Source organism: Eublepharis macularius, chromosome 12, assembly GCF_028583425.1.
Source record: "Eublepharis macularius isolate TG4126 chromosome 12, MPM_Emac_v1.0, whole genome shotgun sequence".
In the NCBI taxonomy this organism is placed as follows: domain Eukaryota; kingdom Metazoa; phylum Chordata; class Lepidosauria; order Squamata; family Eublepharidae; genus Eublepharis; species Eublepharis macularius.
Genome location: NC_072801.1, coordinates 71,707,140 through 71,735,071, shown reverse-complemented (window position 1 = coordinate 71,735,071; position 27,932 = coordinate 71,707,140). Strand labels below are relative to the sequence as shown.

Genomic DNA, 27,932 nt, shown 5'->3' with positions numbered 1-27,932 from the left:
AGCAATGACCAATAGCTTTAAAAAAAATTAAGACAAATTTATAGATCAGTCTGTCAATGGTTTTTGGTTTGTAATGGCAAGCAACGGAACCTCTAGTATTTATCTCTGAGTGCTCACTGCAGGAAACTACCAAGACAAGATGACCATCACCAAGTTGCTTGGTTTGTGAGTTCTCCAATAGATAACCACTTACTGACCTCAAAGATAAGAGCAGTTTTCCTGGGAATAAGTCCCAACGAATAACATGGGACTTTATTTCTGAGCAGATCTGCTTAGGATTGTTCCCATGGTAATTGTGCCAGTGGACTAGGTGGACCTTTGAGCTGGCACAGAAAGAAAACTCATACGCACAGCTCTCCATGCACAAGTGGGGACAATGAAATAATAACAACAAACAGAACCATTAATATAAAATGTGATGGCATTCGTCTCTGTCTCTCTTTAATACTCGTTTAACCTCTTGCAAGTCCATCAGCTTTTTTAATTTTTAATTTTCAATTTAATTTTAATGTTGTATTTTGTGTACAGTGATTTATATGAAATTTTCAGTCACTTCAAATGGCAAACTTCCATAAAACTGACCAATGTATCTGTCCATTTCTGCCATTTAGTTCCCACTAAGAGTTTGAAATTATTAGGAAAGCAAGAAATACAATATGCGTCAACACATATTGTAAATCACTGGAAATTCACTGAAATGTCAGATGGTTAAATAAACCTTGAGTTATTATTGTAATGGAGAAATAAAAAGCATTAGCCCAAATGAGAGGACAAACACTGAACACTTTTTTGTATTTTTTATTTCAATTACCCCCAAAAAATATAAATGTAATATTTAAAGCAATTTAAAGGAAGCATTTTGTGATTTATTTATACATTATGTAGTGATGTAGTATTAGTTAATATATGGGCAATTTTTTCTTAATATGTTCAAGGGAGATAAGCCAGCTTCATTGTTGAGCTTTAAAAACAATCCAATTATTTTTTTCTCCCTTTGGGAAATCATTCTTGTTTAATCAAAATATTGTAAAGCAAGTATCTATTTATGAATAGTTGATGTGTCTCCTTGCAGACAATAGATGGGCTTTTTATTATTCTCATAATTGGGAGTTACAATTAAAACTTGGGGCCAAATCCATCCAAAGCTGAGTGTTTCTAAGTATCATTCTCTTGGTATGCTTTTTAATTCTCCCTATATACTTACATTTTCCTGAGCGCAATCACAGTGATTTGAGTGTCTGTCTTTGGCTGAATCACATCTTTGTAACAAAATCTTTATCTTCTATGATAAAAAATATGACTAATACTTTGTTCCTGTGTCTCTGTTGCTTGTACCAAAACAAAGGGTACAAAGAGTTTCTGTATCACAAGGTAGGCTGAGATCTTGTTCCCTTTGCACATAACCACAGTGTACGGAGTGTCTCTCACAAGAATCCAGAATCCCCCCTACCCATCAAGCTACTCTTGGAGTAAATGCACCGCTGGTGTTACATCAAATGCACTTCAATGCCCTTGGATTTACACATCAGACAAAAGCTGACCCACATCTTGCCTTAGCAGCCTGGTTCTCCATGTGGCATCATGTCTGCTCCAACTACAAGCAGCCTGAATGAGACTAACATAGTTACATGGGAAGGGGGCTGTGGCTCAGTGTCAGAGCATCTGCTTTGCATGTAGAAGGTCCCAAGTTCAATCCCCGGCATCTCCAATTAAAAAGACCAGGCAGTAGATGATGAAAAAGACCTCTGCCTGAGGCCCTGGAGAGACTTTGCCAATCTGAGTAGACAATAATGACCTTGATGGACCAATGGTCTGATTCAGTATAAGCCAGCTTCATATGTATGCATAGGACTAGTTCAGTTGTAGCTATCAGAATGTTAGAATATGTCTGTGAAGTTCTGGGTTCAAATCTCCATCAGAAAACTCGCCGCATAAACTTAAGCTAGTCGTTACCTCTCAAACGATTTTGTGATGAAAAGGGTACAATGAATGCATCGAGACATTTATATTAGAAGGATGAGATAAAAACCTAATTTTTTTGAAAGCTGGCTCAAGGCACTTGATTACAACGTTAAATGTTCTTATCTGTACGGAATGAATCCCATTGAACTAAGCGACTCTTTATTGCTGGGTTCCCCAACCTTTTTGAGCCTGTGGGCACATTTGGAATTCTGACACAGTGGGCTCAGCAACAATATGGCTGCCACAAAACTGCTGCAGCAGAAGATGAAGCCAGTAACATATGGCTACTACAGCATACCTTCAGTCACACTGTGAAGATCTTTATGCTGTGGAAACAATTTCTGCCAAAGCAATGTTTTAAAAAATCTGCACAGTCAATCAATTCTCCAATGGCCAATCAGAAGCCATGCTTTGCAAAAGCCCCACTTGTCCCCACCCACTTTCTAAAAAGTCTTGACAGGAACCAGCGAAGGTGTTGGCAGGCACAATTGGGCCCACAGGCACCACATTGGAGACCCATTCTTTACTATGCAATATTTCAGACCGCATTATCATTCAATGGATTGAATCCATAGGCCCCGTTTTGCTAATGGTGGGGCCTTCCTCTGAAGTAAAGATCTTGCTTCCAATACACAGAACTTTGCCCCCACAGTGGAAAGCTCCTTGCACAGGAGGAGACCTCCAATCGTTCAAGGGAAAGAAAGTCAGATTCAACCGAATATTCGCTCATCATGTGTTATTTTTGTTTACCTGTAGGAATAGATCCCATGGAGATAACCTCACAGTGGTGACACATTTCATCCTCCTTGGCATACCCCACACGGAAGGCCTCCAAAACATCCTGTTCATTGTATTCTTAATCTTCTACATCTGCACTCTGCTGGGGAACTTGCTGATCATGACGGCCATCTTCACCGACTCCCGTCTCCACACTCCTATGTACTTCTTCCTCTGCAACCTCTCTGTCCTTGACATTGGCTTCACTTCCGTCAGCACCCCTAAGATGTTGGCTAACCTCTGGGCACAAAGCAGAATGATTTCCTTTGGGGGATGCATGTCCCAGGTCTTCTTCTACCATTTCCTAGGAAGCACAGAATGTCTCTTATACACTGTCATGGCCTATGACCGATACGTTGCCATCTGCCACCCACTACGGTATCTCATCATCATGAACAGGAAGGTGTGTACCATCTTGGCTGCTGGCACATGGGTCACCAGCTCCTTCCATGCCACTATTCTCACTACCTTGACTTTTACCCTCCCCTATTGTGGGCCTAATGAAGTTGACTACTTCTTCTGTGACATCTTTCCTGTGGTCAAGCTGGCCTGTGCCAACACAGTCATCATTGAGACAGTGACCTTCACCAACACTGGCCTGGTGCCCATGACTTGCTTCATTCTTATCCTTGCCTCCTACATCCGCATTGTCTATTCTGTCCTGAGAATGAGTTCTGGGGAGGGAAGGCGCAAGGCAACATCCACTTGTGCCTCACACTTAACCGTAGTCGCCCTCTTCTTTGGCCCCTGTTTTCTGGTTTACACTCAGCCATCACTAAGTGAGATTCTGGTGACCCCTGTTCAGCTGTTTGGGTATGTGGGAACACCCATGCTCAACCCAGTCATCTACAGCCTGAGAAACAAGGAAGTGAAAGCAGCTTTTACCAAACTGACAGGAGGGAAGAGAGTTTCCCAGGCAATAACCCACTAGGTGACTGTCTTCTGCTGCTTGTCTTGGTGATGGACAAGCGAGGCTCAGCTTCATAACACTCTACTCTCCAACAAGTCACTTTCTCATTCGAGCGTACTTGAAAGAACGGAATGTTTAATGGCCATATGCTTGCACCATCCAGCATAAGTTGGTTCCAACTAAATGCCCTTGAATGTTAGAGGACTTAGTCAGGACTAGCATAACCCGTATTGATTCCGAAAGGACTTAGCTATGAAGGGAGTTGAGCCTAGTTTTGCTGTTAAAGGACTAAGCTATGAAGGGAGTTGAGGCTAGTTTTGCTATTAAAGGACTAAGCTATGAAGGGAGTTGAGCCTAGTTTTACCATTTTGTCAGCCATGTTTGTTCCATTCTCTGGCCTTTTCTGCACAGCTCATCGTTTATGCCTTTCTCCCGCTTTAGGTCTCTGTTTTTCCCGAGTCGCTCCAAAAACTCATACTCCATCAGTGCAATCCTAAGAAGAGTTACTCAAGCCGAAGCCCACTGATTTCAATTGGCTTAGACTGAAATAACTCTGCTAAGGATTTCACTGTAAATGCAGTCCCCACAAATGCTTCCCTTTCATTGTGAGGTCACAGAACAGCCTCCAAACAGCCCAAAGCAAAAGTTTTGGAAGGTAGGTAGGGCACTTTTGTCATCATAGCCTAAAAGCACCCCCACCCCCCTTTTAATTTTTTTTGCCTGCAGCTCCTGTTGCAAGCAGGTTCCATGGCTGAAGGGAAATGTGAAGGAAGAAGGGAAGGAGCTTTGGGGAAGGAACTGGATTGAGACGTTTCTTCAGAAGTGCTTTAACCATTCATATGCCAGAAAATGCAAAAAAAAAAAACCTGCATTGTAAACCCACAACAAAAGAAAACACCAGAGCAAGTGCAGTTCCAGTAAAGATGCAGAAAAGGTGGTAACAAAATAATATGCATACAATTGGCAAATGATAATGGCCGTTCCCACACGGCTTACCTGAACCCCGAATGCTGCGCAGCATGCCAAAAAAATTGCAGAAGATTGCATTTTCTCTCGCAAGTTTTGTGCGACGTTGCGCAACATCGTGCAAAACGCGCGAGAGAAAACGCGATCTTCCGTGTTTTTTTCGGCATGCTGTGCAGTGTTCCGGGTTCAGGTAAGCCGTATGGGAACGGCCAATGTGTGGATGCTTGGGGAAAAGCCACCACAGTTCCAAGGGTGAACCATACCTCTAAACGTGTGGAAATGACCTCTGTCTTTGCCTCTCTCTCTCTCTCTCTCACACACACTTTCTCTCTCTCCGCCTCTTTTTTCTTGCCATACTCTCTTATACAGTTCTCTGTGATTTTATTTTTAACATTTCACATGTGCTTTGGATGTAATCTTTGAATCCTGTTCTTATTAGGTTTGAGTCACTGGTTTTATTTCAAGGGCAACGGGCGGGCAATTGAACTTTGAAAGTTCTGTAATGTTTGTAATTGCTTTGACTGCTCTGAGTGTTTTGTAAGGCATAAACATCAGCCTGTGTTGTTGTTTTAATGTTTTTAAAATACACTGCACTGACTGCAAAACACTGCAAAAGATTAATCCTTTTGGAATCTAATCAGGGTTGCCAGGTTGCCAGCTATGGTAGGAACCTCCCTCTGGCACCCCCCATTTCCCTCTGCTGTTCCATTTGCTAGTGGGAGAAAACTTAACCAAAAAAGCCATCCTTTTCACAGTGTGATTTCATAACTAGGGGAAACCTGGAAGTCATGTCATGCCACCCCAAGAATTGCAGAAACTCTTTATTTTTACAATAGAGTTTCTGGTGATTCCTAGAGTGGCATGACATCATTTCTGGTTTCATCTCAGAAGTGACATCACACCAACTGCACTCCCCTCCATGTCTTGACTCACTGACTCTCACCAAGTAACGACCATTGGCTGGTAACCCTAAATCTAATTAGTATTTCCCACCCCTTAGATGAAGCTTCGGTGTTTACCTACCCCATGAAAGTGTTTACTGCAATTAACTACAAGCTATCATGGTTAGTGGAGCCCACTAGCATTGGGAGGGACAGGATTTGAAACACCTTGAACCTTGCATCAAATCAAAGGATCTGATCAAATTCTTAAAGGGCCAGCTAGTCCCCCTTTTATTTGTTTCTTCCCTTCAGATAACATCCCCCTTATTAAAGTTTCATTTATTTTTCCCTCCATATTTTCTCCTTCAGTATCACTCACATAAAGTTGCCAACCCCATGCTGGGAATTTTGCCCTCTAAAGTTACCATTTTCTCCAGGGAAAACTGATCTCTGTAGTCTGTAGATAAAAGTTGATCACCTCCAGGTGGGGACTGGAGATCTCCCAGGAATCCAACTGATTTCTACAAAACAGAGATTGGCTGTCCTGGAGAAAATGGCTGCTTTGGAAGATGGACTATATGGTCTTATGCCATACTGAAGTCCCTCCCCTCCCCAAACCCTCCCCTCCCAGGCTCCACCCCCAAATCTCCAAGAATTTCCCTTCCCAAGGGAGGCAATCTGAGCAGCTATCTGGGGAAAGAGTGACCTGGCCAGCAGGTGGTAATGATTCTATTCTTTCTCCACAGCCAGATTTCTCTTCTCCAGCTGCTTTGACAATCTTGCTTTCTCACCTGAGCTATTGTGCCTCATGCTGAGGAAAGCAAGAAGGCTGAGGAAGAAGGAAGACCTTAACTCAGTACACTGTATTGTCTCATACTTACTCCACAACGGTGGCATCTAATGTCTCCCAGTGACTTACTGCACCATCCTAAGCAGAGTTATGCCAGCTGCTTACAATGACACTCTTAATGGTTCGGTGGAACTGAAGTCCCAGCATCAGTTTCAGCATCCAAAGGAACACAGCACACGGCCCTTTAGATAACTGTTCTCTGAAGGTGCCACCTCAGAATGGATGTTTCATTGCAAACCTTCAGAACTGCATACTCCAATTAAAATGATTTAGTTTATTAAGTCAACAAAATTGGTAAACTTGATCCAGCGATACCAGCTTTTCAAATTCTGAAAGTCATTTAGCAAAAATCTTAGATAACACTATAGGGACTGGATCGTTGTAGACTAAAATCAATGGACTTAGAATGGAGTGACTCTGCTTAGGATTTCAGCAAGTAACTATTTCACTGTTCAGTAAATTCTTAAAGCAATGGACGGGCTTGATGAAGTAATACCAGTTTCCCAGTGTCTGGTTAACAGGATTCACTTAGCAGGACTCTTAAATGACCATGTTTAGTTATCTGAAGGAGAGGGGAGGTGGCATGGTATAGCCTGATCTCATCAGAACTTGGAAGCTAAGCAAGGTCAGTACTTGGATGGGAGAGCAATGAGGAAGACTCTGCAGAGGAAGGCACTGGCAAACCACCTCTGCTTCTCATGTGTCCGGAACACCCCTTGCTGGATTTGCCGTAAGTGGTTAACAAATTGAGGGCACTCTACACTCACACATTATCTGGAGATAAAAACACACATCATCATCATCATCATCACATTCGATTTATATACCGCCCTTCAGGATGACTTAATACCCACTCAGAGTGGTTTACAAAGTATGTCATTATTATCCCCACAACAAAACACCCTGTGAGGTGGGTGGGGCTGAGAGAGCTCTGAGAGAGCTGTGACTGACCCAAGGTCACCCAGCTGGCTTCAAGCGGAGGAGTGGGGAATCAAACCCGGTTCTCCAGATTAGAGTCCCACGCTCTCAACCACTACACCAAACTGGCAGCAGTTTCCCAAAATGTGGTATGTTTACTAAAAATTCCAACAGTTTCCACCAGATTTCAGCACCTTGCAGAGGCAGAAACTTGAAATGAGTCAGGTGTTTCACTCTAGGCTATAGCCTGGTCAAACAGAAATAAGAGAGCAAAGTGCTCAGAGGGGCCCACCTCCAGCACTACCTGCCATGCCCTTGTCTTTTAGCATCCACAGGTAACCCCAGTCAATCCAAGGGGGCATTACCACTCGCTCTGGGAACCACTGGCTTAGACTATCTAACTCATTAACAAGAGAATGGTCATTATTATCCAGTAACACTGAAACACCCAGATTTCTTACTGCTTCACAGTGAGAGAGATTAAATATTCTCTTCATCCCGTCATTGAAATGGACCTTTTAAAATGTTTAGTTTTGCTGGCTGATACCCAATCTTTATTAAAAGTATCGCTCAAACTCAGATTTCAAAAGCAAAAAAACGAAAATGATTTTTTTTCAGTGTTTCAACTTTCTTTGCAATTTCTTTTTAGTTTTGAGCCAGTTTGGTGTAGTGGTTAAGAGAGGCAGGACTGTAATCTGGAGAATCGGGTCTGATTCTCCACTTTTTCACTTGATACCACCTGGGTGACCTTGGGTCAGTCACAGCTCTCTCAGAGTTCTCTCAGCCCCACCCACCTCACAGAGTGATTGTCATGAGGATAATAATAGCACACTTTACAAACCACTCTGAGTGTGTGTTAAGCTGACCTGAAGGGTGGCATATAAATCAAATGTTAATATCTTTTGGTACATAGTGCATTATGTATGAAACAGAGATGAATCCAACAATGGTATTAGAGCCAATCTGTTTTTAGACCACAGATGTTCAGGTTGAATGACATCACCAATAACTTAAACGACTTTTAAAAAAACCTTCGAGTTTTCTTTAATTAACATGTGGATTGAATGAGGAAAAACAATTTTAATTGTTAGCCCAATGGAGGGATTTTGAGTAGCAATGCAAAGAAGATTCACTATAGGGACTAGATCCTTGTAGGTTAAAACCAGCTTAAAAAATAGGACTGTGGAGACACTGAGATTGCAGAGGCTACAGAGAAGCTTTGAAACTGCAGCTGTGTAAAGTTGGCATTGGTGACAACCTCGAATAGGTTGAGAACAGAATCATCGCATTTAGACAACGTAAGACAAAATGTATGACTTTTTTTCACCTCTGCTAATAGGGTTGCTGAATAAATAGGGGGTTTTTTGCTTTACTTTAATATTAAAAGCCTCTGATGAATTGTTCTCTTCTATTATAACCCCATTTAATATTAAAACTGGGGGGGAAATCTGTAGTCTTTAAGGTGCTACGGGACTCAAATCTTGCTCTTCAAATGCAGATCAACAGAGCTGCCCGCCTGAAAAAAGATGTAGTGATGATGACCAATAGCTTTTTAAAAATTAAGGCAGGTTCATGGATTGGTCTGTCAATGGTAGGCAATCGTAAGCGATGGAACCTCAAGCACTCATCTGAGTGCCCAATACAAGAATCTACCGGCAGAAAATGACCATCGCTATCTTGCCCGGTACGTGAGCTCCCTAAAAGAATCTAGAAAACCACTTATAAGCGGCAATACTAAAGGCACTTTTCCTGAAAGTCAGCCCCAATGAATAATATGGGACTTACTTCTGAGTAAGAATCCTGCTACTCATCAGGTTACCCATGGGGCAGATGTACTGCTGGCAATGCAACAAATGCACCCCAATACTCTAGGATTTACACATTAAACAAAAGGTGCTCCATTTCTCACTTTAGCAGCCTGGTTCTCCATTTGGCATCACGTCTGCTCTGACTACAAGCAGCCTGAATGAGACTAACATAGTTACATGGGAAGAGGCCGTGGCTCAGTGGTAGAGCATCTGCTTGGCAAGCAGAGGACCCCAGGTTCAATCCCTACCCCAGCATCTCCAGTTAAAAGGACCAGGTATCGGTTGATAGGAAAGACCTCTACCCAAGACCTTGGAGAGACACTGACAGTCTGGGTAGACAATAGTGACCTTGATGGATCGATGGTCTAATTCAGTGAAAGACAGTTTAATATGTATGCATGTGACTAATATTGGAACATGCCTGGGAAGTTCTGGGTTCAAATCCTCTCTCCATCATGAAACTCGCTGGGTAAACTTAGGCTAATCACTATCTCACAGGGTTGTTGTGATAGGTGTATAATGAATGCATCGAGACACCTGCATTAGAAATGTTCTTATCTGTTATTTTTCTGTTCACCTGTAGGAATAGATCCCATAGAGAAAACTTCACTGTGGTGACTCATTTCACCCTCCTTGGCATACCCCACACGGAAGGCCTCCAAAACATCCTGTTCGTTGTATTCTTAATCTTCTACATGTGCACTCTGCTGGGGAACTTGCTGATCATGACAGCCATCTTCACCGACTCCCGTCTCCACACTCCTATGTACTTCTTCCTCTGCAACCTCTCTGTCCTCGACATCGGCTTCTCTTCCGTCAGCACCCCTAAAATGTTGACTAACCTCTGGGCACAAGGCAGAACGATTTCCTTTGGAGGATGCATGTCCCAGGTCTTCTTCTACCATTTCCTAGGAAGCACCGAATGTCTCCTGTACACCGTCATGGCCTATGACCGATACGTTGCCATCTGCCATCCATTACGGTATCTCATCATCATGAACTGGAAGGTGTGCGCCATCTTGGCTGCTGGCACATGGGTCACCAGCTCCTTCCATGCCACTATTCTCACCACCTTGACTTTTACCCTCCCCTATTGTGGGCCTAACGAAGTCGACTACTTCTTCTGCGACATCTTCCCTGTGGTCAAGCTGGCTTGTGCCAACACAGTCATCATTGAGACAGTTAGCTTCACCAACATTGGCATGGTGCCCATGACTTGCTTCGTTCTTATCCTTGCCTCCTACATCCGTATTGTCTATTCTGTCTTGAGAATGAGCTCTGGGGAGGGACGACGGAAAGCAGCATCCACTTGTGCCTCACACTTAACCGTAGTCACCCTCTTCTTCGGCCCCTGTGCTCTGATCTACACTCAGCCATCGCTCAGTGAGATTCTGGTAACTCCTGTGCAAATCTTTGGCAATGTGGTGACTCCCATGCTCAACCCACTCATCTACACCTTGAGGAACAAGGAAGTGAAAGCAGCTTTGACTAGATTGACAGGAGGGAAGAGAGTTTCCCAGACAATAACCCACTAGGCTAATAACTTCTGCTACTTGTGTCGGTGGTGGACAAGTGAGTCTCAGGCTCATAACACTCTACTCTCCATCTAGACATCTTGTCAGTCAAATGTACTTGAAAGGATTGTATGTTTAATGTTCATATGCTTGCACCATCCAGCATAAGGTGGTTGCAACTAAATCCCCTTGAATGAAGCAAGATTTAGTGGACTAGTGTAAGTCCCATTGATTCCTGAAGGACTTAGCTATGACTATCTTTGCCCAATTATCTCATACTTGAGGGTCTGCCTTTGCCCAAAGAAGCCAGTTTAAGACCAAATGTCGCTGCCTTCTCTGTGTGCATGCCTTAAGTGAAGTGAGGTTGGTGGACACTCGGGAGAAGGGCCTTCTCATCTGTGGCCCCCATACTTTGGTACTCTGTCCCAGGAGACCCATTCATCCACCTCATTGGTGGTCTTCTGGAACAGGTTAACACTGTTCTTTTCCAGGAGGCCTTTGAAAAGGTTGAGCCATGTTTTGTGATTTTGCCATCCCCGTTTGTTCCACTCTCTCCCTTTCCTTCCCTCTTTTTTCTTGCTATGCTTTTTATGCCTTTGTGATTTTGAGTATTTAACATTTCACACGTTTTGAATATAGTCTTTTAATACTATTCTTATTAGGTTTGAGATGCTGGTTTTATTTCCAGAGGGAGGGGCAATTTGAAATTTGAAAGGTTTGTAATTTTTATAGTTATTTGAACCGCTCTTGTTGTTTTGTAAGGCTTAAATGTCAATCTATAACACTGTTTTAATTTTGCTTTTTAAATACACTGCACTGACTACAATTCACTGCAAAAGATTAATTCTATTGGACTCTCATCAGGGTTACCAGGTCTGTTGCTATGATGGTAACCTCTCTCTCGCAACTCCCAATTCCCACTGCCACACTGTTTGCCAGTGGGAGAAAAATTAATCAAAAAATCATCAGCATGAGACTGTGATTTCACTTCTAGGGAAAACCTATAAGTAGCATCATGCCACTCTAGGAATTGTGGAAAGTCTATAGTTTTACAATAGAGTTTCCGGCAATTCTTAGAGCATCACACCAACGGCACTCCCTGTGACTCTTGCCTGGTTTCAGCCACAACCCTAAATCTAATTATTATTTCCCTCCCTTTTTGGATGAAGCTTCTATGTTTACTTATCCCATTAAAATGTTTGCTGCTGTTAACTACAAGTTATCATGGTTAGTATAGCCCTCCAGTTTTGGGAAGGACTGAAGTTGCTAGCCATGCCTCTTATCAGAGGATATGTCTAAGTTATTAAAAAGGCAAGCAGTCTCTCCTTAGAATTCTTTTGTTTTCTGCCTCAGACAACTTCCTCCCATTAATGGTTCATTTATTTTCTCCTTCTGTATTTTTTCCTTCAATATCCCTCACGTAAAGTTGCCAACTCCATGATGGGAAATTCTTGGACATTTGGACGTGGTGCCTGTGGAGGGGAGAATTTAGGGTAGGGATCCCATTCTCTCAATGGGAGCAGGGTATCCCCTACTTTCATCCTCCACCCCCTGCCTCCACTTACCTGGCCAGCAGGGGAAGAAGGAAGGCACAGGAATGGGCCTCCCGGGTGCACTCCTTGGGTGGTGCGATGACATCATTGATGTCATCGCGCCACCCCGAGAGCACTCCTGTGCATCGCTGCAGGCTGATTTGGGCCCCAAACATGCCAAATTGGACCTGTTTGAGGCCCAAATTAGCCTGCTGAGAAGTGCAGGAGCACTCCTGTGCCTGCATGGTGATGTCATCAGAAGTGATGTCACCACACAGCCGCAGAATGACATAACTAAGACTCAAAACAGACATGATGAAATACCTAGATTCAACTCATGTTCTCTTACCTAAAGGTTTGTCGGGAAGTGTAGGCGTCCTTGCAGCTTAAAGTTTAGCATTTACAGAGCAGCAGGGAGGGAAGTGCAGGTGTGGGGAGCCTTTCCTCCCGCTCTCAAGGTGCATCATGGCATTTTCCCTTCCTCTCACCTGGCCTGGACCTGCAGAGAGACACCTTGCTGCACCGGGAGACTTTAAGCTGCAAGGACGCCCGCACTTCCCTCTCTGCTGCTCTGTAAATGCTAAACTTTAAGCTGCAAGGACACCTGCACTTCTCTCCCTGCTGCTCTGTAAATGCTAAACTTTAAGCTGCAAGGACGCCTACACTTCCTGACAAACCTTGAGGTAAGAGAACACGAGTTGAATCTAGGTATTTCGTCACGTCTGCTTCGGCTCTAAGAGGGGAATAAGAAAGTAAGAACCAGGTCTGCCAGCCCTCTTACCAGGAGGGTAAGGGGATCTGGGAACCCTAATTTGGGGAGGGATTTTAATCTCTGGTATACCATAGAGTTCATCCTCTGAAATTGCCATTTTCTCCAAGGAAACTGATCTGTGCAGCCTGGATATAAGGTTGCCAACCGGCCTGCCGATCTTCCAGAATTACAATTGATCTCTAGACAACAGAAATCAGCTGCCCTGGAGAAAATGGATTCTTTGGAGGGTGGCCTCAATGGCATTCTACCCCACTGAGTTCCCTCCTCTTTTCAAACCCTACTCTCCCCAGGATCCACCCCCAAATCTCCATGGTTTTCCCAGCTCAGGCTGGCAACTGTATCTGAAGATTAGTTATAATTCCAGTAGAATTCCAGGCCCAACTTGGAGGCTGGCAATACTACCCTCACAAGATTCTCCTTGGGACTTGGTGATTGGACCTTAGAAGATGTGTTCCTTACTGACTGTCAAAAAACCTGCAGTTTCATTTATAATATGGTGTAGGGGTTAGGCAATTCAAATAGGGAGAACTTGGTTTCATTCTGCCATGAACTTCTATGCCTTGACCTTGGCTTAGGCATTCTCACCCTGCCTACCCTACCTCACAGGGCTGTTGTGTGTATATGATAAAAGAGGGGACAACTATGCATGCTACGCTGAGAGCCAAGCTACAAGTGATGAATGACACAGGTTGGACACTTGTCAGCTTCCCTCAAGTTTTGATGGGAAATGTAGGCATCCTGGTCTTGCAGCTTGGCTCTCCAAATGCTGTCCAATGGACTTTTCAACTGTCACTTGTCCAACATTCTGCCAAGCTGCCGACATTTCCCATCAAAACTTGAGGGAAGCTGACAAGTGTCCAAACTGTGTCATTCATCGCTTGTAGTTTGGCCCTCAGTTCATTGGAATGGTGATATAAATATATGAGAGAAAAGATAAACCAAGGTGCAGTTAGCTTGCAGGATAGAGTGAAAGATATCTGCTGTAACTACAGGACATTTAGGGACAGGAAAAACAACCCAGCATGCTTGAAACTAGGTGGAAAGGATGGAGGGATGGACCCTGTACTCCCCAGCCTCAGACAAGCCTGTTACTGTATATGCCTTTTTGTTGAGTGTTAATTCAAATTGGGAGGATGGAAATGTGGCATGGTATAGTTGGGGTTTCGGCTGCTAAGGAGGGTCAGCTCCAGTCAATGCTTGGATTGGAGAGTGTCAAGGAATATAGGGGTAGCTCTTTCAGGGAAGGCAATTGAAAACTTCTCACTTGCCATGAAAACTCCTGGTGGAGTTGCCATAAGTTGGTTGTGACTTGATGGCACTCACCTACATGCACGGTTCAGACTTCTGAACTCTTTTCTCCGAGTTACTTTTCGCCAATTGAAGATTGTGTTAACTTCAATTTGATTGCTTTTTTCACAGTTTAAGGCATCTCCGGCTGAAATCAGTGTCTCTGTAGTATGGAAATCAGCTAAAAATCTGGGGGTATTCCATGCTCCACCCAGAGGATCTTACAAAAGTGCAAGGGAAAAAGGAGATTTACAGAAAAGTCTGAAACAAAAACATCTGCCATGAACGACTTACTAAACAAGCACTTTCAAAACCTAACTCTGTATTAAATAAATACCAATAAACATCACTTTATCAAAAATGAATGTTCTTATTTTGTTTCCAGTGCAAAATGCAGGATTCACAAAGTGCAACTGTGTCTGTAAATGTAATTTAGAGACAATATCAATAGCTCTCCACATCCGGAGTTAATTGCACATATAATGCTTATAACAGTGTGATCCACATAAAAGATTGAGTCCTAAATCAATAAGGAATAGGAAATGAAAATAGAAGGCTTTAAGAATTTGTAATTGAAATGTAGAGTGGCTTCATAATCCATCCCAACAGCTTCTGAACCTGTTTCCATGCTGATCAGTTATAGGAAAACAGAGAAATCAATATGCATGTTGAGGCCATGTGGGACAACCATATTAAATTTGATGGTGATGATGGTGATGATAACATTTGATTTATAGACCGCCCTTCAAGACAATTTAACACCCACTCAGAGTGGTTTACAAAGTATGTTATTATTATCCTCACAACAATCACCCTGTAAAGTGGATGGGGCTGAGAGAGCTCTAGAGAGCTGTGTGACTGACCCAAGGTCACCCAGCTGGCTTCAAGTGGAGGAGTGGGGGGTCAAACCCGGTTCTCCAGATTAAAGTCCCAGCATTCTTAACCACTACACCAAACTGGCTCTCACAAATGTCCAATAAGCCTCTTGTTTACAAGGCTCTTTCTGGATATCCTGAAATTTCGACCCCCTGACCATACAGAGCACTGAGAGCTTAAAATTGTTCTCATGGTGCTTGGCCTCCACAAAACATGAGACCATTGGTGCTTCCATGACCTTATTTTTTATTCTAGATTGGTGTTCCATCATTCTTACTCTAACTGGTCTGCTGGTACTGCCTACATACAATTGCTGGCAGCAACATCCTTGACCATCAGAGATACTTGAAGATAACCAGAGTGATGCCATCCAGAGTATGAACTTTCAAGAGTCAGATCTCCCTTCGTTGTATCTGACAAAGGGAGCTCTCTGACTCTCAGAAGCTCATCCCCTGAAAATCTAGTTGGTCTTTAAGGTGCTACTGGACCCAAATCTTGCTCTTCTACTACAGAGCAATATGGCTACCCACCTGAAACTATTTTAATATGTTGGTAAATGATCCAGAATTGGGATGAGCACTGTAGTGGGCAAGTTTTCATATACTAAGGTGGATTGTTAAGAGATCCAGGAAGATCTGTTAATTTGGGTGGGTGGGCAACAACATAGTAAATGAAGTGTAGTGTAAGTAAGTGGAAAGTGGTGCACACTGGGGGGGAAATCCTAACTTTAAATATATGCTGATGGCATCTGAACTGGTGGTAACTGAGGGCCAAGCTACACATGATGAATGACACTTGAACAGGAAGTGTTCACTTGCCCTCCACTAAATCCACTTGCCGTTCAAGTGTCATTCATCATGTGTAGCTTGGCCCTGAGAAGGAAAGAGATTAGGGGGTTGTAGCAAGCAATTAAAATGTCACTTTAGTGTGTGGCAGGCAAATTATATGCTGAAGGACTGGAAATAAAACGGTCAGTGTTGTATTGCTCTTGTATATAGATCTATGGTGGGACTTCATTTACAAAGCTGTGTGTTGTTCTGGTCACCATTCCTCAAAAAATGTATTACATAGCTGGAAAAAGTATAGAAAGGGGCAATTCTGATGGTTAAGGGTTTGGAACAACTCTTGGGGCTTTTCAGTCTAGACAAAACACATACATATAAAGGGGAACGTAATAGAGGTTGATAACATTTGAGAGAGAGAGTAGACAGAACTTTGTCACCTTTTCCCATAATATTAGAACTCAAAGAAACTCAAAGAACTCAAAGAAACCCAATCAAGATGGTTGGCAATCAATTCAGGACCAACACAAGGAAAGACTTCTTCAGTCAACAAGTAATTACATCAACAAATTCACTGTCGGTGAATATAGTGATGGTGACAAGCACAGAGGACTTAAACAGTGGGTTAGAAAGGTTTAATAACAGAAAAGAAGTTTAGCAGAAGCAGGAACCAGAAAAGAGATGATTGCCCCATTAAGATAGATTCATGGAGGGAAGGTCCACCAATGGTGACTAGCGATGAGGTCTAAATTCTTTGACAGTTATCAGATTCAGGGTATGAAGAAGTCCAATAGACACGGCTTATTCTGGACTAGGGGGTCCTACTAGACAGTCTCAGCAAGGCCATTTTTATGTCTTTGTTCCGCAGTGTATAGATTATAGGATTCAGAAGCGGAGTCAGGGAAGTGTAGAACACAGCCACCATGCCATCCAATGGCCCCTGAGATCCTGGCCTCAGGTAGATGAAGACAAGAGGCACATAGTAAGTCACCACTAAGGTCACATGGGCTGTGCAGGTGGAGAAAGCCCGTTGACGCCCTTCTGCACTGCGGATTTTCAGAACAGTGGACACAATGTACACGTAAGAAGTCAGTATGAGAAAGAAGCAGGTCATGGCTACAAGGCCGACATCAACCATGGTCACCACCTCATTGAGTGCAGTGTCAGCACAGACCAATTTCAGCACAGCTGGGATATCACAGAAGATATAGTTCACTTCGTTTCTCCATCCGAAAGGCAGGCGAAAAACCAGGGCTGTCTCCATCATGGAGTGAAGGCAGCCACCAAACCAGGTGCCCATGGCGAGAAAAAGGCACACTCTGCGGTTCATGATGGTGGCATAATGGAGTGGTTTGCAAATAGCCAGGAAGCGGTCGTAGGCCATCACTGTGTAGAGGAAACACTCTGTACAGCCCAGAAAATGGAAGAAGAAGAGTTGGGACACGCAGCCCCCAAAGGAGATGATCCCGCCATCCTTTAGAAATCCAGCAATCACTTTGGGAACCACCACAGAAGAGACAGTCATGTCCAAGAAGGACAAGTGGCAAAGGAACCAATACATGGGCTTGTGGAGCTGGGAACTGAACACCACAACCAATAGGATCACAAGGTTTCCTAAGAGTGTCAACAGATAGATGAGCAGGAAGAAGATGAAGAGAAGACCCGTTAGATCTTGGGGGTAGGGAAGCCCAATGAGGACAAATTCAGTCAATGAAGTTTGATTTTCACAGTCCATGTCTGTAGAACAATAGTTGTGTGTATAACCACCAGTATATCGGAGAAACAGGGCACACAGAAGAGAAACAGCCAAATACTTTGCAGTGAACAGAATCAAAGGCATAAACCATGGGATTAGACATACCTTTACAGTGCAATCCTAAACAGCATTACTCTTTTCTGAGTCCCTTGAAGTTAAAGGGCTTAGATGGTATAATTCTCTTTAGGACTGCACTGTAAAAGTCCTTGCTCAGATGTCTGTTCATTCCAGCAGTGTCTTCTTCCTATTTATCTAGCATATTTTTACTTCATCCCTTGCTCCAAGGAGCACAGAGTGGTATACATAGTTCTCCCCATTTCATCCTCAGAACAATCCTGTGAGGTAAGTGAGGTTGAGCAAGAGTGCTTGGCCCAAGGTTACATGCAGAGTGAAGATTTGAACTCATGTCTCACAGTCCAACACTTTAGCCATTATGATGCCCTGGTTTTCACTAGCTTCCTAATCCTATCCTGTTGGAAATGTTTGGCAGAGTGAATAAAGCACAGCAGAATAATGCATCACAGACACATGTGTGTTTCGCTTCTAAGAAAAAGTTATGGCAAACCCTGGTGGGGTTTTCAAGGCAAGAGACTAACAGAGGTGATTTGCCGTTGCCTGCCTCTGCAACTCTGGTCTTCGTGGAGGGTCTCCCATCCAATTACTAACCAAGGTCAACCCTACTTAGCTTCCGAGATCTCTCTCAAACAAATTACAAACCTCTACACTCAGAGGACCCCTCTTATTTAGCTTCTGAGATCTGACAAGATCAGCCTCACCTGGGCTACCCAGGTCAGAGTATATACGGATTAGGGAGGTTCTATTTGAACAAGGCAGATACCATATTTTGACATTATAGAAATGATAAAAGTCAAGTCAGAAATGGGTGTGCTGAAAACTACAGTAAGATCATAGCTGAGCCAAGAACCAAGGGCCTTCTGTCTCATACCATACTATGGTAACCACAGGCACATCATGTCACTGCAATATCATAATCTTATTGTAGTATTGTCCATGAAAGACACTGTTCAAAGGACCGCTGCTAAATCCAAATAAATAAATAAATTCTGATCTGAACGGATAGCATTTTGGTCTCCCAAACTTTATTAAGAATCTTGGAGATCCCTCTTCTTGAGGAACATCATCCAGGAGCTTCAGAGGAACATCCACTGGAATCAAATTACCTGCTAGGTCATTCACTCCAGGGCCTCCTGTCAGATCAGAGTTCGCTTCATTTCTTCTCAGGAAACTTTCTATTTAATGCTGGAATGCACCATTCCACAGTCCATCCTGATCAGATTTCGCACCAATGGTGTCCTTGCCTGTACCAAACTCAAGTTCTAACACTAGTGATGGATCAAGGAAATCTGACCATGGAGATCGGTAAATTCTTGCGAAGCACCTTCTGTTCAAGGACTGATGAGCAGTTCACTCTTGGTGGAAATAGGTGTGCCTTTGAAGGGAGAATCTTCTAAGACTCAGGAGAGATGTCCATCTTACACGGATCACCTCTTGCTGCGGGTTCATTTCACTCTGATATTCTTCACTCTTCATGTGATCTTACAAAGTTGCTTATATGCAAGATCCTGTGTTTTTATCTACATCTTAATCCCTTAAGAACCTATCACTCTGAGACTCGAAAGGGCTTTTACACAAATAAAAATGGCACCCTGAGAAAACTCAGTTGAAGCTAATTTGAGCCTCCACTGAGACTAAAGAAATGTGGTGTGCCTAAGACCCCAAAGAACAAGCTCTCCTCATGGACTCTCCTTCTTTGGAGGTTTTTAAGCAGAGGCTAGATGGCAGTCTGACAGCAATGCTGATTCTGTGAACCTGGGCGGATCGTGAGAAGGAGGGCAAGAAGGATTACATCAGTGCTTAGTTCTCGTGGTCCTTTTGGGATCAGAAGCACTTTTCTCCAGGCCAGTTTGGCTAGGGATCATGATGGTGTTTTGCCATCTTCTGGGCATAGACCATGGGTCACTGAGGGTGTGTGGGGGGCGGTATTTGTGAATTTCCGGCATTGGGCAGGGGCTTGGACTAGATGTCCCTGAAGGTCCCTTCCAGCCCCATGATTCTATGATTCTAAGCATTGGGAGAGGCTGTGGCTCAGTGGTAGAGCATCTTTTCAGCATGTAGACGGTCCCAGGTTCTATCTCCAGCATCTCCAGTTAAAAAGACCAGGCATTTGGTGATGGGAAAGACCTCTACCAAACACTCTGGAGAGCTGCTGCCAGTCTGAGTAGACAATACTGACCTTGATGGACCAAGGGGCTGATTCTGTATAAGGCAGTTTTGTGTGTCCTATGAATGTATGTGATGGCTTTGGTTTTGGTTATACATAGAATGGGTTTGAAGAATTCATATCTGGAGCCATACCATCCTCATCATGGTCATTTTGTGAATGAAAATGATAACCTCCTTATGCATCATAAATGAGGAGTGATATTATTTATACACTTAATCTTTGCTCAGGCACATGTGGTGGGTGGCTTCCATGCACTGCTGGTTGGTTTACTATCAGTATGCACGGATTTACAAGCATGTGCACTAGAGATAGCATGCATCCATGCCACAGTCTTAAGATTTAATTTCCGGAGACTTTGTGTTACAAATGACAACTCTTGCAGTGTTAACAAGGCACTCCTAACAAGCTAAAACAAACCAGTGATTTAGCAGGAACAGATCCCCCCGCCGAATCCCAAAATGAAGCTGATTCTGGAACAATTCAATAAAAAATGAAGTGCAATGAAATCTGGCCCTCAAGTCAGAGTTGACTTATGGTGACCCCTGGTGGGGTTTTCATGGCAAGAAACTAACAGAGGTGGTTTGCTATTGTCTGCCTCTGCAACTCTGGTCTTTGTTGGAGGTCTCCCATCCAATTACTAATCAAGGCTGACCCTGCTTAGCTTCTGAAATCTGATGAGATCAGGCTCTCCTGGCCTATCCAGGTCGGAGCAAAAAATGGAATACTTGATAATTTTGGCCAGGAGTCCCCAACGGTTCCCAACTTGGGAACTGTTCCCCACCTTTAAGGCCCAGGTGGTCACATGGGACTTATTGAGCTGCAAGCATGTGACAAATCTCATCACATCAAAGCCATATGATACTATGCCGGTGGTTCAAGAGTTGCCAACCTCTGGCTGGACCATAGAATTCTCCCAGAATTACAGCTGATTTCCAGACTGCAAAGATCAGTTCTCCTGGAGGAAATGACAGCTTTGAAGGACAGGTTCTATGGCATCAGATCTCTGCTACACTACCTTCCCTCCTCAAAATGCTACCCTCCTAGGGTACAACGCCCATCTCTCCAGAAGTTGCTCAAGCTGAAGTCGGGAGCCCTGGGTGGTTTACATATTCTGCTGTGAGACAATTAGCTATATAATGCAATTAAATTTAGGAATCAGTTATGCTTGCAGTTGTTTGAGTGTATTTGCTAGATTACAAAATTAACCATATGTATATGTTTGCCATAAAGTCGCAACCGACTTAAAGGTGAGCCCAGCAAGAGATTTTCAAGGAAAGAGATGATTGTAGATAGCCAGTCATTCTCTCAGCTTCAACTGCCAGGATTGTTATTATATGTGACATCCTAAGCTTCCTTGGAGGAAAGACAGGACAAAAGTGTACTAGATAGAGAGGAATGATCTCTTTCTTGTTTCTCTCTGGGTTTTGATATGCAATAGCCTAGGGATCCTCAAGTTTGTTGAGCCTTAAGTGTAACCCCTGTGAGGTTAATTGGTTTAGCCCAGTAGGGTGGAGTCAGAAGCTAGAGGCAGGCTTCTGAGGAGGAGGCTGTTTGCTGGGGAGCTTAACAAATTATAAGCTCTTATCACCTTGAATAAGGGCTATAATTCCCCAACAAGAAGACAGAAGCTTGGGGTACAGTTGCTTTGAATGGATGAGAGAGGACTCATCATCACTTCTTGAATGTTGAACTGTTTGCCTTTTCAAGGACATTGTTGATGTGGAGTTTTTCGGATGGTTGCACTTAAGAGTTAATTTTTTTTAAGGTTGTATTTTATTAATTGTTAAAAAGTTTAAAAGAAAAAGGTTATTTCTTAAAATTGTGTGAAAGTTGCTTCCTAATCCCTATAGAACCCATGAAAAGAGAAGTTACATAAGCAGTTTGGGTATGTTGAGAGCATTGTGTAGGCACCAGCTCCACCACTGCCCTCAGTATGGGCTCTGCCAACCACAAAGGGGGACAGCCACCACCCCTTCCAATGGACCCTGTGCCCCAAGTCTCAGGTAGTTAAAAGAGAGTGTGATATAACAGGTCATAACAATGATGATAGGAGATGTGCAAGTGAAAAAGGCACATTGCCTCCCTTCTGCACAGCAGATCCTCAGGATGGCTGAAACAGTGTGCACATAAGAAGTCAGGATGAGGAGGAAGCAAGTGATGGCTACGATTCCAACATCAACCAAGGTCACCATCTCGTTGAGTGACGTGTCAGCACAGGCAAGCTTCAGCACAGCTGAAATGTCACAATAGATGTAGCTCACTTTGTTATCCTGCCCATAAGGCAAATGGAAGGTGAGGGCTGTCTCCATGGCTGAGTGCAAACCACCAACAATCCAGGTACCCAGAGCAAGCTACAGGCATGCCTTGCTGTTCATGATGGTGCCATAATGGAGTACACGACCTTCTGTGCATCCCACAAAATGGAGAAGAAAGACTTGCATCGCACAGCCGCCAAAATAGATGTCGCTACCGCCTTTGAAAAAAGTAGCAATCAACTTGGGCACCACCACAGTCAAAATGGTAATATCCAGAACAGACAAGTAGCAGAGGAACCAATACATCTGCTTGTGTAACTGTGGTTCATTCATCAAAGCCAAAATAACCAGGAGATTACTAAGGAGGGTCAGAAAATAGAGGCAGACAAAAAAGAAAAACAAAGGGACATATAGCAGCAGAGGGTACGGAATCCCCAGAAGGACAAAATGCATCAGCGTGGCTTGATTTTCACACTCCATTCCATTCAGGCATGCAAGGAAAACCTCTGCAACAGAAAAAAAGAGTGGCAAGATCAGGACACATTTGAGAACAGTGAGGCATCTGTGGTACCACAGATGTCCGGGTACAAATTATTCCTTGGCCGGGCCCGTGATGCCCATTGGGTGATCTTGGGCCTGTCATTTTCTCTTTGTTTAATTTAGCTCCCTGATTTTTTTCTGAGGAACAATGGGGAGAGGATTATGTATACTTCACTCAGCTCCTTGAAGGAAGGTCGGGGTTAAAATGTGATCATTGAGGGTCACTCTACACATTACTTCACGTTAGTTCACCCACAGCCAACCCATACTCCAAGCAGACACACGGCAGCTCCAGGGAATGGCTTCTAGAAAAAAAGGAGAGCACAAACGGGCTCAGAAAGCTGCCATCAATGGAGTGAGAGCTCCTGCCTTTCTCCCAAGCTTTTGGGAGAGCCGGCCTGTGCCTGGCTGTCTGTTGCTGGCCCAGGGCTGGGAAGCTGAGGGGCCAATGTGCTGTGGGTCTGGGTCAGGTTCGCCAGCTGCCTCTTCCTCGGAAGAGTTCTCTGCATTTCTTTGCTCTGCTGGGCTAGTCTGGTCCACGGCAATCCATTGGGTGGGTTGCCTTGGATATACCTTAATTCTGAGCTTGCATAATATTTATTTATTATTTCCATTACTCTGTATATTATTTAAAAATCAGCATCTGCATAGATCCCACTTCCAGCACCCCAGTTTTCTCTTGCTCTTTCCAAAAAGCTACAAGCAAACACAGCAAGATGAAGGGTCCTTATCTGAAACTAATCTTGGTTCTCTGGTATGTTTTCTCTGCAATACTCCAGTTGCACATTCAAATATTCATCACTTGATAGGATCCCTCTTTCTGCCTTTGCACAATTCCTGGTCCGATTCCAGACGGCCCTCTGCATGCCGAAACGTCGCGCGTCGTTGCACGGAAAACGCGAAATATTGCGATATTTCACGTTTTCCGTGCAACGACGCACGACGTTTCGGCATGCAGAGGGCTGTCTGGAATCGGCCCTGGTTCTCAGAATATGCTGCTGGTCTTCTGGGATATGAGCCTCCTGGTTCATTGATTGACTGAGACAATTAGGAGTAAGGGTTGTCTATTAATTTTAATGCTGGAGTAGGATCTGGGAAATCTAAGTTCAAATCCTTTGCTATAGAGGTTGCTGTTGTGAGGATAAAATGGAGAAAGGAGAACACCACCTTGGCCGATTCCAGACAGCCCTCCCCATTCCGAAACGTCTTGCGTCGTCGTGCATCGTCGCGCGGAAAACGTGAAATATCGCGTTTTCTCGAGCAAGTTTTGCGCGACGTCGTGCAAAACTCGCACGAGAAAACGCGATATTTCGCGTTTTCCGTGCAACGTTTCGGAATGGGGAGGGCCGTCTGGAATCGGCCCTTGAGTTGGTTGGCAGAAGGGCAAAATAAAAATGTGCTACCGAGATTATTATTCTTGTTAAATTTTGATAGTGGAATATCACCAGGCACAAGGCAATCTGTCCTTTCTTGGGTACTTCTGTTAAGACAGACATCTGAAAATTTATTTTTATTTTGTGTGTCTGCATGTAATATGCCACCAAGTCACATCTTAATTATAGTGACTCTATGAATGAAAGACCTCTAAAACATCCAATCATTAATAACTTTGCTCAGCTCTTGCAAACTAGAAGCTGTGACTTCCTTTACTGAGGAAAACCATCTCATTTTGGGTCTCCTTTTCCTATTGCTTTCCCCTTTTCCTAGCATTATTGTCTTTTGCAGCGATTTTATTTTTATTTTACTTCATTTTTACTCCATTTTCCCAGTGAGGACACAAAGCAGCTCACGTCGTTCTGCTCTCTTCTATTTTATCCTGAGGCAGTTTAGGAAGGTTAAGCTGAGAGTATGTGACTGACCCAAGGTCACCTAGTGAGTTTCCATGGTAGAGAGAGGATTCAACCTGGATCTCCCAGACCCTATTCCAACATTCTAACTGCTAAACTAGTCTGGCTGTCAGATATTTAAATAGATGGTTGAATAAATGAACGGAGAACAGAATGAATAATTGAGTAGACATCGTTATATTTTAATAATCCCAAAAGAACGTTGAGGCCATACATTTGGCAAAATGTGTCATAGTGTTTCCCAGTAAGAGAAGACAAGTTTATCACTTAAAAACTCCTCATGCATCTTGAGACTGCCCCACTGCAAACAGGCACCGTTTTTGGTTAAATTTTTGTTTTTACTGGTCTGATAGTTCTGTATCAGTCATTTGCCCTCTTTGAGCAGGCAGTCTGGCCCGGCCTCCCACCCATCCTTGCATCCAGACTGGCAGGAGAAAAGTGGGAGGTCGAAATAACATTGTGCAATGCATTGGCCTCATCAGGCAACAGTCTAGAATTTCCCCAAATCACTATGGTAATGCCATGCAGTGGGGAATCTATGGGAAGTCGAGAGTATTGCCTGATGCACTGATGTCACATCCTGGTGAAAACATCAAAGCATCAGACAATGTCATATCCACCCTTTGCCCTACCCCAAAGCTCCTGACCTGGAGATGTCTGGCAACCCTAGGCTGTATGAGGTTGAAGGCACCATCTTAAGATCTGGGAGTGACTTCCAGGTTATGCTAAAGATATCTGCAAAGAAACCACACAGGTGAAAGGCTTCTGACATTCTTCCAGCGTTGTAGAAACAGCTGCAGCAGTTGTGGTTGCAATATAAATGTATAAAATTGTGCAGAAGTAAATAGCAGTCTTGTTACACCTTGAAGGCTAACAGGCTTTTATTCTTTCTTTGACTATGGGAATGCCTTTGGGAAGCATATATGCACTTCAAGAGACGCGTATGAGAAGTCCTCATTAGTCAGACATATGCATTTGCAAGAGATTATGAAGGACACAACATTCAAAACAGCAAAATCAAAGGGCATTGAAATGAGACGTAATTCTATAAAAAATGAAATGTAATTAAGAAAATCCCATAGACCTTTTACAGTAGCAATAACTACAATCTCCACATTTTTACTGAACTGTTTAATACTTGTACTGATAGAAGATTTGGTTAAACTCTCTGTAGATGGTGTCAAACTTCTTGATGAATTCCAATTCATCAGTTTCACTCTGGAGCCTCACTTTTAAAGTCTAAAAAATTCTAAATCTAGATTCTTTGGACCCAGCACAGAGAACACAGTAAAAAGAGTTACCCTCCCTCATTTCATTCTTCATCATGTTAGTTTGTCCCTTAAATCAAAATCCAAGGCTCATCAAAAAGGGAAACAATAAAACGCTTTGTAAAATTACCGCATTTTAGGAAATTGGATCTATATCTCAATGTTCCCACTGAATCTTTTACTAATTCAGCAAAGTTACTGATTCCTCCCCAACCAAAATAAAAATATTTTAAATTGTCCCATACATGGAGGGGAGGATAAAAAAGAAGGAAAATTAGAAGAAATCAGGTGCAAAGGATGGCTTATCTTTAACATGAATTAAGCTTTCCTGCGATTTAATCTCAATATTGCAACTTTCATCTCCTTGTTTCTCAGAGTGTATATTAATGGGTTCAAAAAAGGGATTACCGTGGTATAAAAGACAGCTACCACTCCTCCCAATGGATCCTGTGCCCCAGGTCTAAGATAGTTAAAAGAGAGTGGAATATAACAGATCATAACAATGATGACATGGGACGTGCAAGTGGAAAAGGCACGCTGTCTCCCTTCGGCACTGCGGATTCTCAGAATGGCTGAAACAATGTACACATAAGAAGTCAGGATGAGGAGGAAGCAAGTCATGGCTACAATTCCAACATCAACAAAGGTCACCATCTCGTTGAGTGATGTGTCAGCACAGGCAAGCTTCAGCACAGCTGGAATGTCACAAAAGATGTAGTTCACTTTGTTATCTGGTCCATAAGACAAATGGAAGGTGAGGGCTGTCTCCATGGCTGAGTGCAAACAGCCACCAATCCAGGAACCCGTAACAAGCCACAGACATGTCTTGCTGTTCATGATGGTGCCATAATGGAGTGGGCGACAGATGGCCAGGAAACGGTCATAAGCCATAACGGTGTACAAGAAACATTCTGCGCATCCCACAAAGTGGTAGAAGAAGAGTTGGTTGACACAACCTGCAAAAGAGATGATGCCTCCGCCTTCCCAAAAAGTTGCAATCAATTTGGGCACCACCACAGTTGAAGTGGCAATATCCAAGACAGACAAATGACAGAGGAACCAATACATGGGTTTGTGTAGCTGTGGTTCATACACAACAGCCAAAAGAACCAGGAGATTACTAAGGAGGGTCAGCAAATAGATGCACACGAAAAACAAAAACAAAGGGACATGTAACTCTGGAGGGTACGGAACCCCTAACAGGACAAAATTCATCAGTGTTGTTTGATTTTCACATTCCATTCCATTCATGAATGCAAGTTTTATATCTGCAACATGCAGACTAGAGTGATACAATCAGAACACCTTTGAAAGCAACACTGAAACATCTGGGATACCTCCCTCATTTTCAGACCATTTGCTGTGTTTCTGTGTATGGGGGATCTAGATCACATGCATTGTAAGATGATAAACTGAAATTCTTTTCTCACAGACCCTCCTTTCTGCAACCTCAATCATTTTATCCATATATCTGCTCAGTTCTGTTGCCGCTGATATATAAGGATGAGTTTAACTGAGCGCATTAAGTTCCTACCGTCTGATCTCTGCAAGTTCTACTTAGACCCCCTGCTCAGCTTGTCTTCTGATGTTCCATAGCTCTCTTGCTCCATTGTTACTACAGTCTAGCCATCCACTCTATCCTACAATCAGGTACAAAATAGAGCCACAGACCACTATCACGTGGAGGACAACAGAGAAACCACCTGCTCCAAAGATCTCTTTATCCCTGACATTACAAATATATTGAGGTGTGATTATTTTTCTCCAGTCTGGAGTCTATGAAAAAGCAGATGAGCAGACAAGATGTAGACAGTTCGGTAAGAGGTTTTCATTTTCTTCAGGCAGTCTTTTATATTGTTTTTGTTAGATTTCTACCCCTGAAAATTTGGTCAATTATCACTGGCAAAGAGAACGGCATGCTTGCATGCCTTGGTGAGGAATCTTCTCCAAAGGTCTCCTGCTTCTCACAATAGATTGTTTTCTCAATAGTTCTGGCTTTTTCCTGCTCCTTCACGAGTCTTTATAACATTGTGTTCTTGTGTGGCCTCATACATCATTTTCCTCCCTTGGGCATTTCTTATCCATGAGGTCCCCTTGTTCAACCTGTTGTGATTTGGCAATGTCTTTGAACTAAGAATTTTGTTTTGCTTCTAACAAATATAGATTGGATAACTTCGTTGTAATCA

General features: G+C 43.3%; 4 protein-coding genes and 1 pseudogene across 5 annotated transcripts; 2 read left to right on the top strand and 3 right to left on the bottom strand.

Annotated features, from left to right (window-relative positions):
• The first annotated feature begins 139 nt into the window (after positions 1-139).
• Positions 140-3,670, top strand: LOC129339790 (olfactory receptor 958-like). The gene is made up of 2 exons (XM_054994368.1): positions 140-165; positions 2,719-3,670. The coding sequence occupies exons 1-2, from the start codon at positions 140-142 to the stop codon at positions 3,668-3,670; spliced, it is 978 nt and encodes a 325-aa protein (XP_054850343.1).
• A 5,700-nt stretch (positions 3,671-9,370) lies between these two features.
• LOC129338844 (olfactory receptor 10G6-like) lies at positions 9,371-17,570 on the bottom strand. 2 transcript variants are annotated; one of them, XM_054993355.1, is made up of 2 exons: positions 16,666-17,570; positions 9,371-9,401 (listed from the first exon to the last, which is right to left on the bottom strand). In XM_054993355.1, the coding sequence occupies exons 1-2, from the start codon at positions 17,568-17,570 to the stop codon at positions 9,371-9,373; spliced, it is 936 nt and encodes a 311-aa protein (XP_054849330.1). The 2 variants fall into 2 exon arrangements, with proteins under 2 accessions (XP_054849330.1, XP_054849331.1); XM_054993356.1 differs by lacking the exon at positions 9,371-9,401 and having other exon boundaries at positions 16,647-17,570.
• On the top strand, positions 9,621-10,607 carry LOC129338450 (olfactory receptor 958-like). Its single transcript, XM_054992693.1, has one exon. It carries the CDS (start codon positions 9,621-9,623, stop codon positions 10,605-10,607), a length of 987 nt encoding a protein of 328 aa, XP_054848668.1.
• Positions 17,571-21,764: 4,194 nt separating the features above from the next.
• Positions 21,765-22,571, bottom strand: LOC129339787 (olfactory receptor 10G6-like; annotated as a pseudogene).
• Positions 22,572-26,064: 3,493 nt separating this feature from the next.
• On the bottom strand, positions 26,065-26,988 carry LOC129339786 (olfactory receptor 10G6-like). Its single transcript, XM_054994367.1, has one exon. The coding sequence runs from the start codon at positions 26,986-26,988 to the stop codon at positions 26,065-26,067; it is 924 nt and encodes a 307-aa protein (XP_054850342.1).
• Between the last annotated feature and the right edge of the window lie 944 nt (positions 26,989-27,932).

Excerpts from the sequence above, each read along its gene's own strand:
- LOC129339790 (XM_054994368.1), top strand. The coding sequence starts at position 140 with ATGACCATCACCAAGTTGCTTGGTTT. Across the intron at positions 166-2,718 it reads ATCACCAAGTTGCTTGGTTT|GAATAGATCCCATGGAGATA; the intron begins GTGAGTTCTCCA and ends GTTTACCTGTAG.
- LOC129338450 (XM_054992693.1), top strand. The coding sequence starts at position 9,621 with ATGTTCTTATCTGTTATTTTTCTGTTCACCTGTAGGAATAGATCCCAT.
- LOC129338844 (XM_054993355.1), bottom strand. The coding sequence starts at position 17,570 with ATGGACTGTGAAAATCAAACTTCATTGACTGAATTTGTCCTCATTGGG. Across the intron at positions 9,402-16,665 it reads AAAATGGCCTTGCTGAGACT|ACTGTCAGTGTCTCTCCAAG; the intron begins GTCTAGTAGGAC and ends TTGTCTACCCAG.
- LOC129339786 (XM_054994367.1), bottom strand. The coding sequence starts at position 26,988 with ATGGAATGTGAAAATCAAACAACACTGATGAATTTTGTCCTGTTAGGG.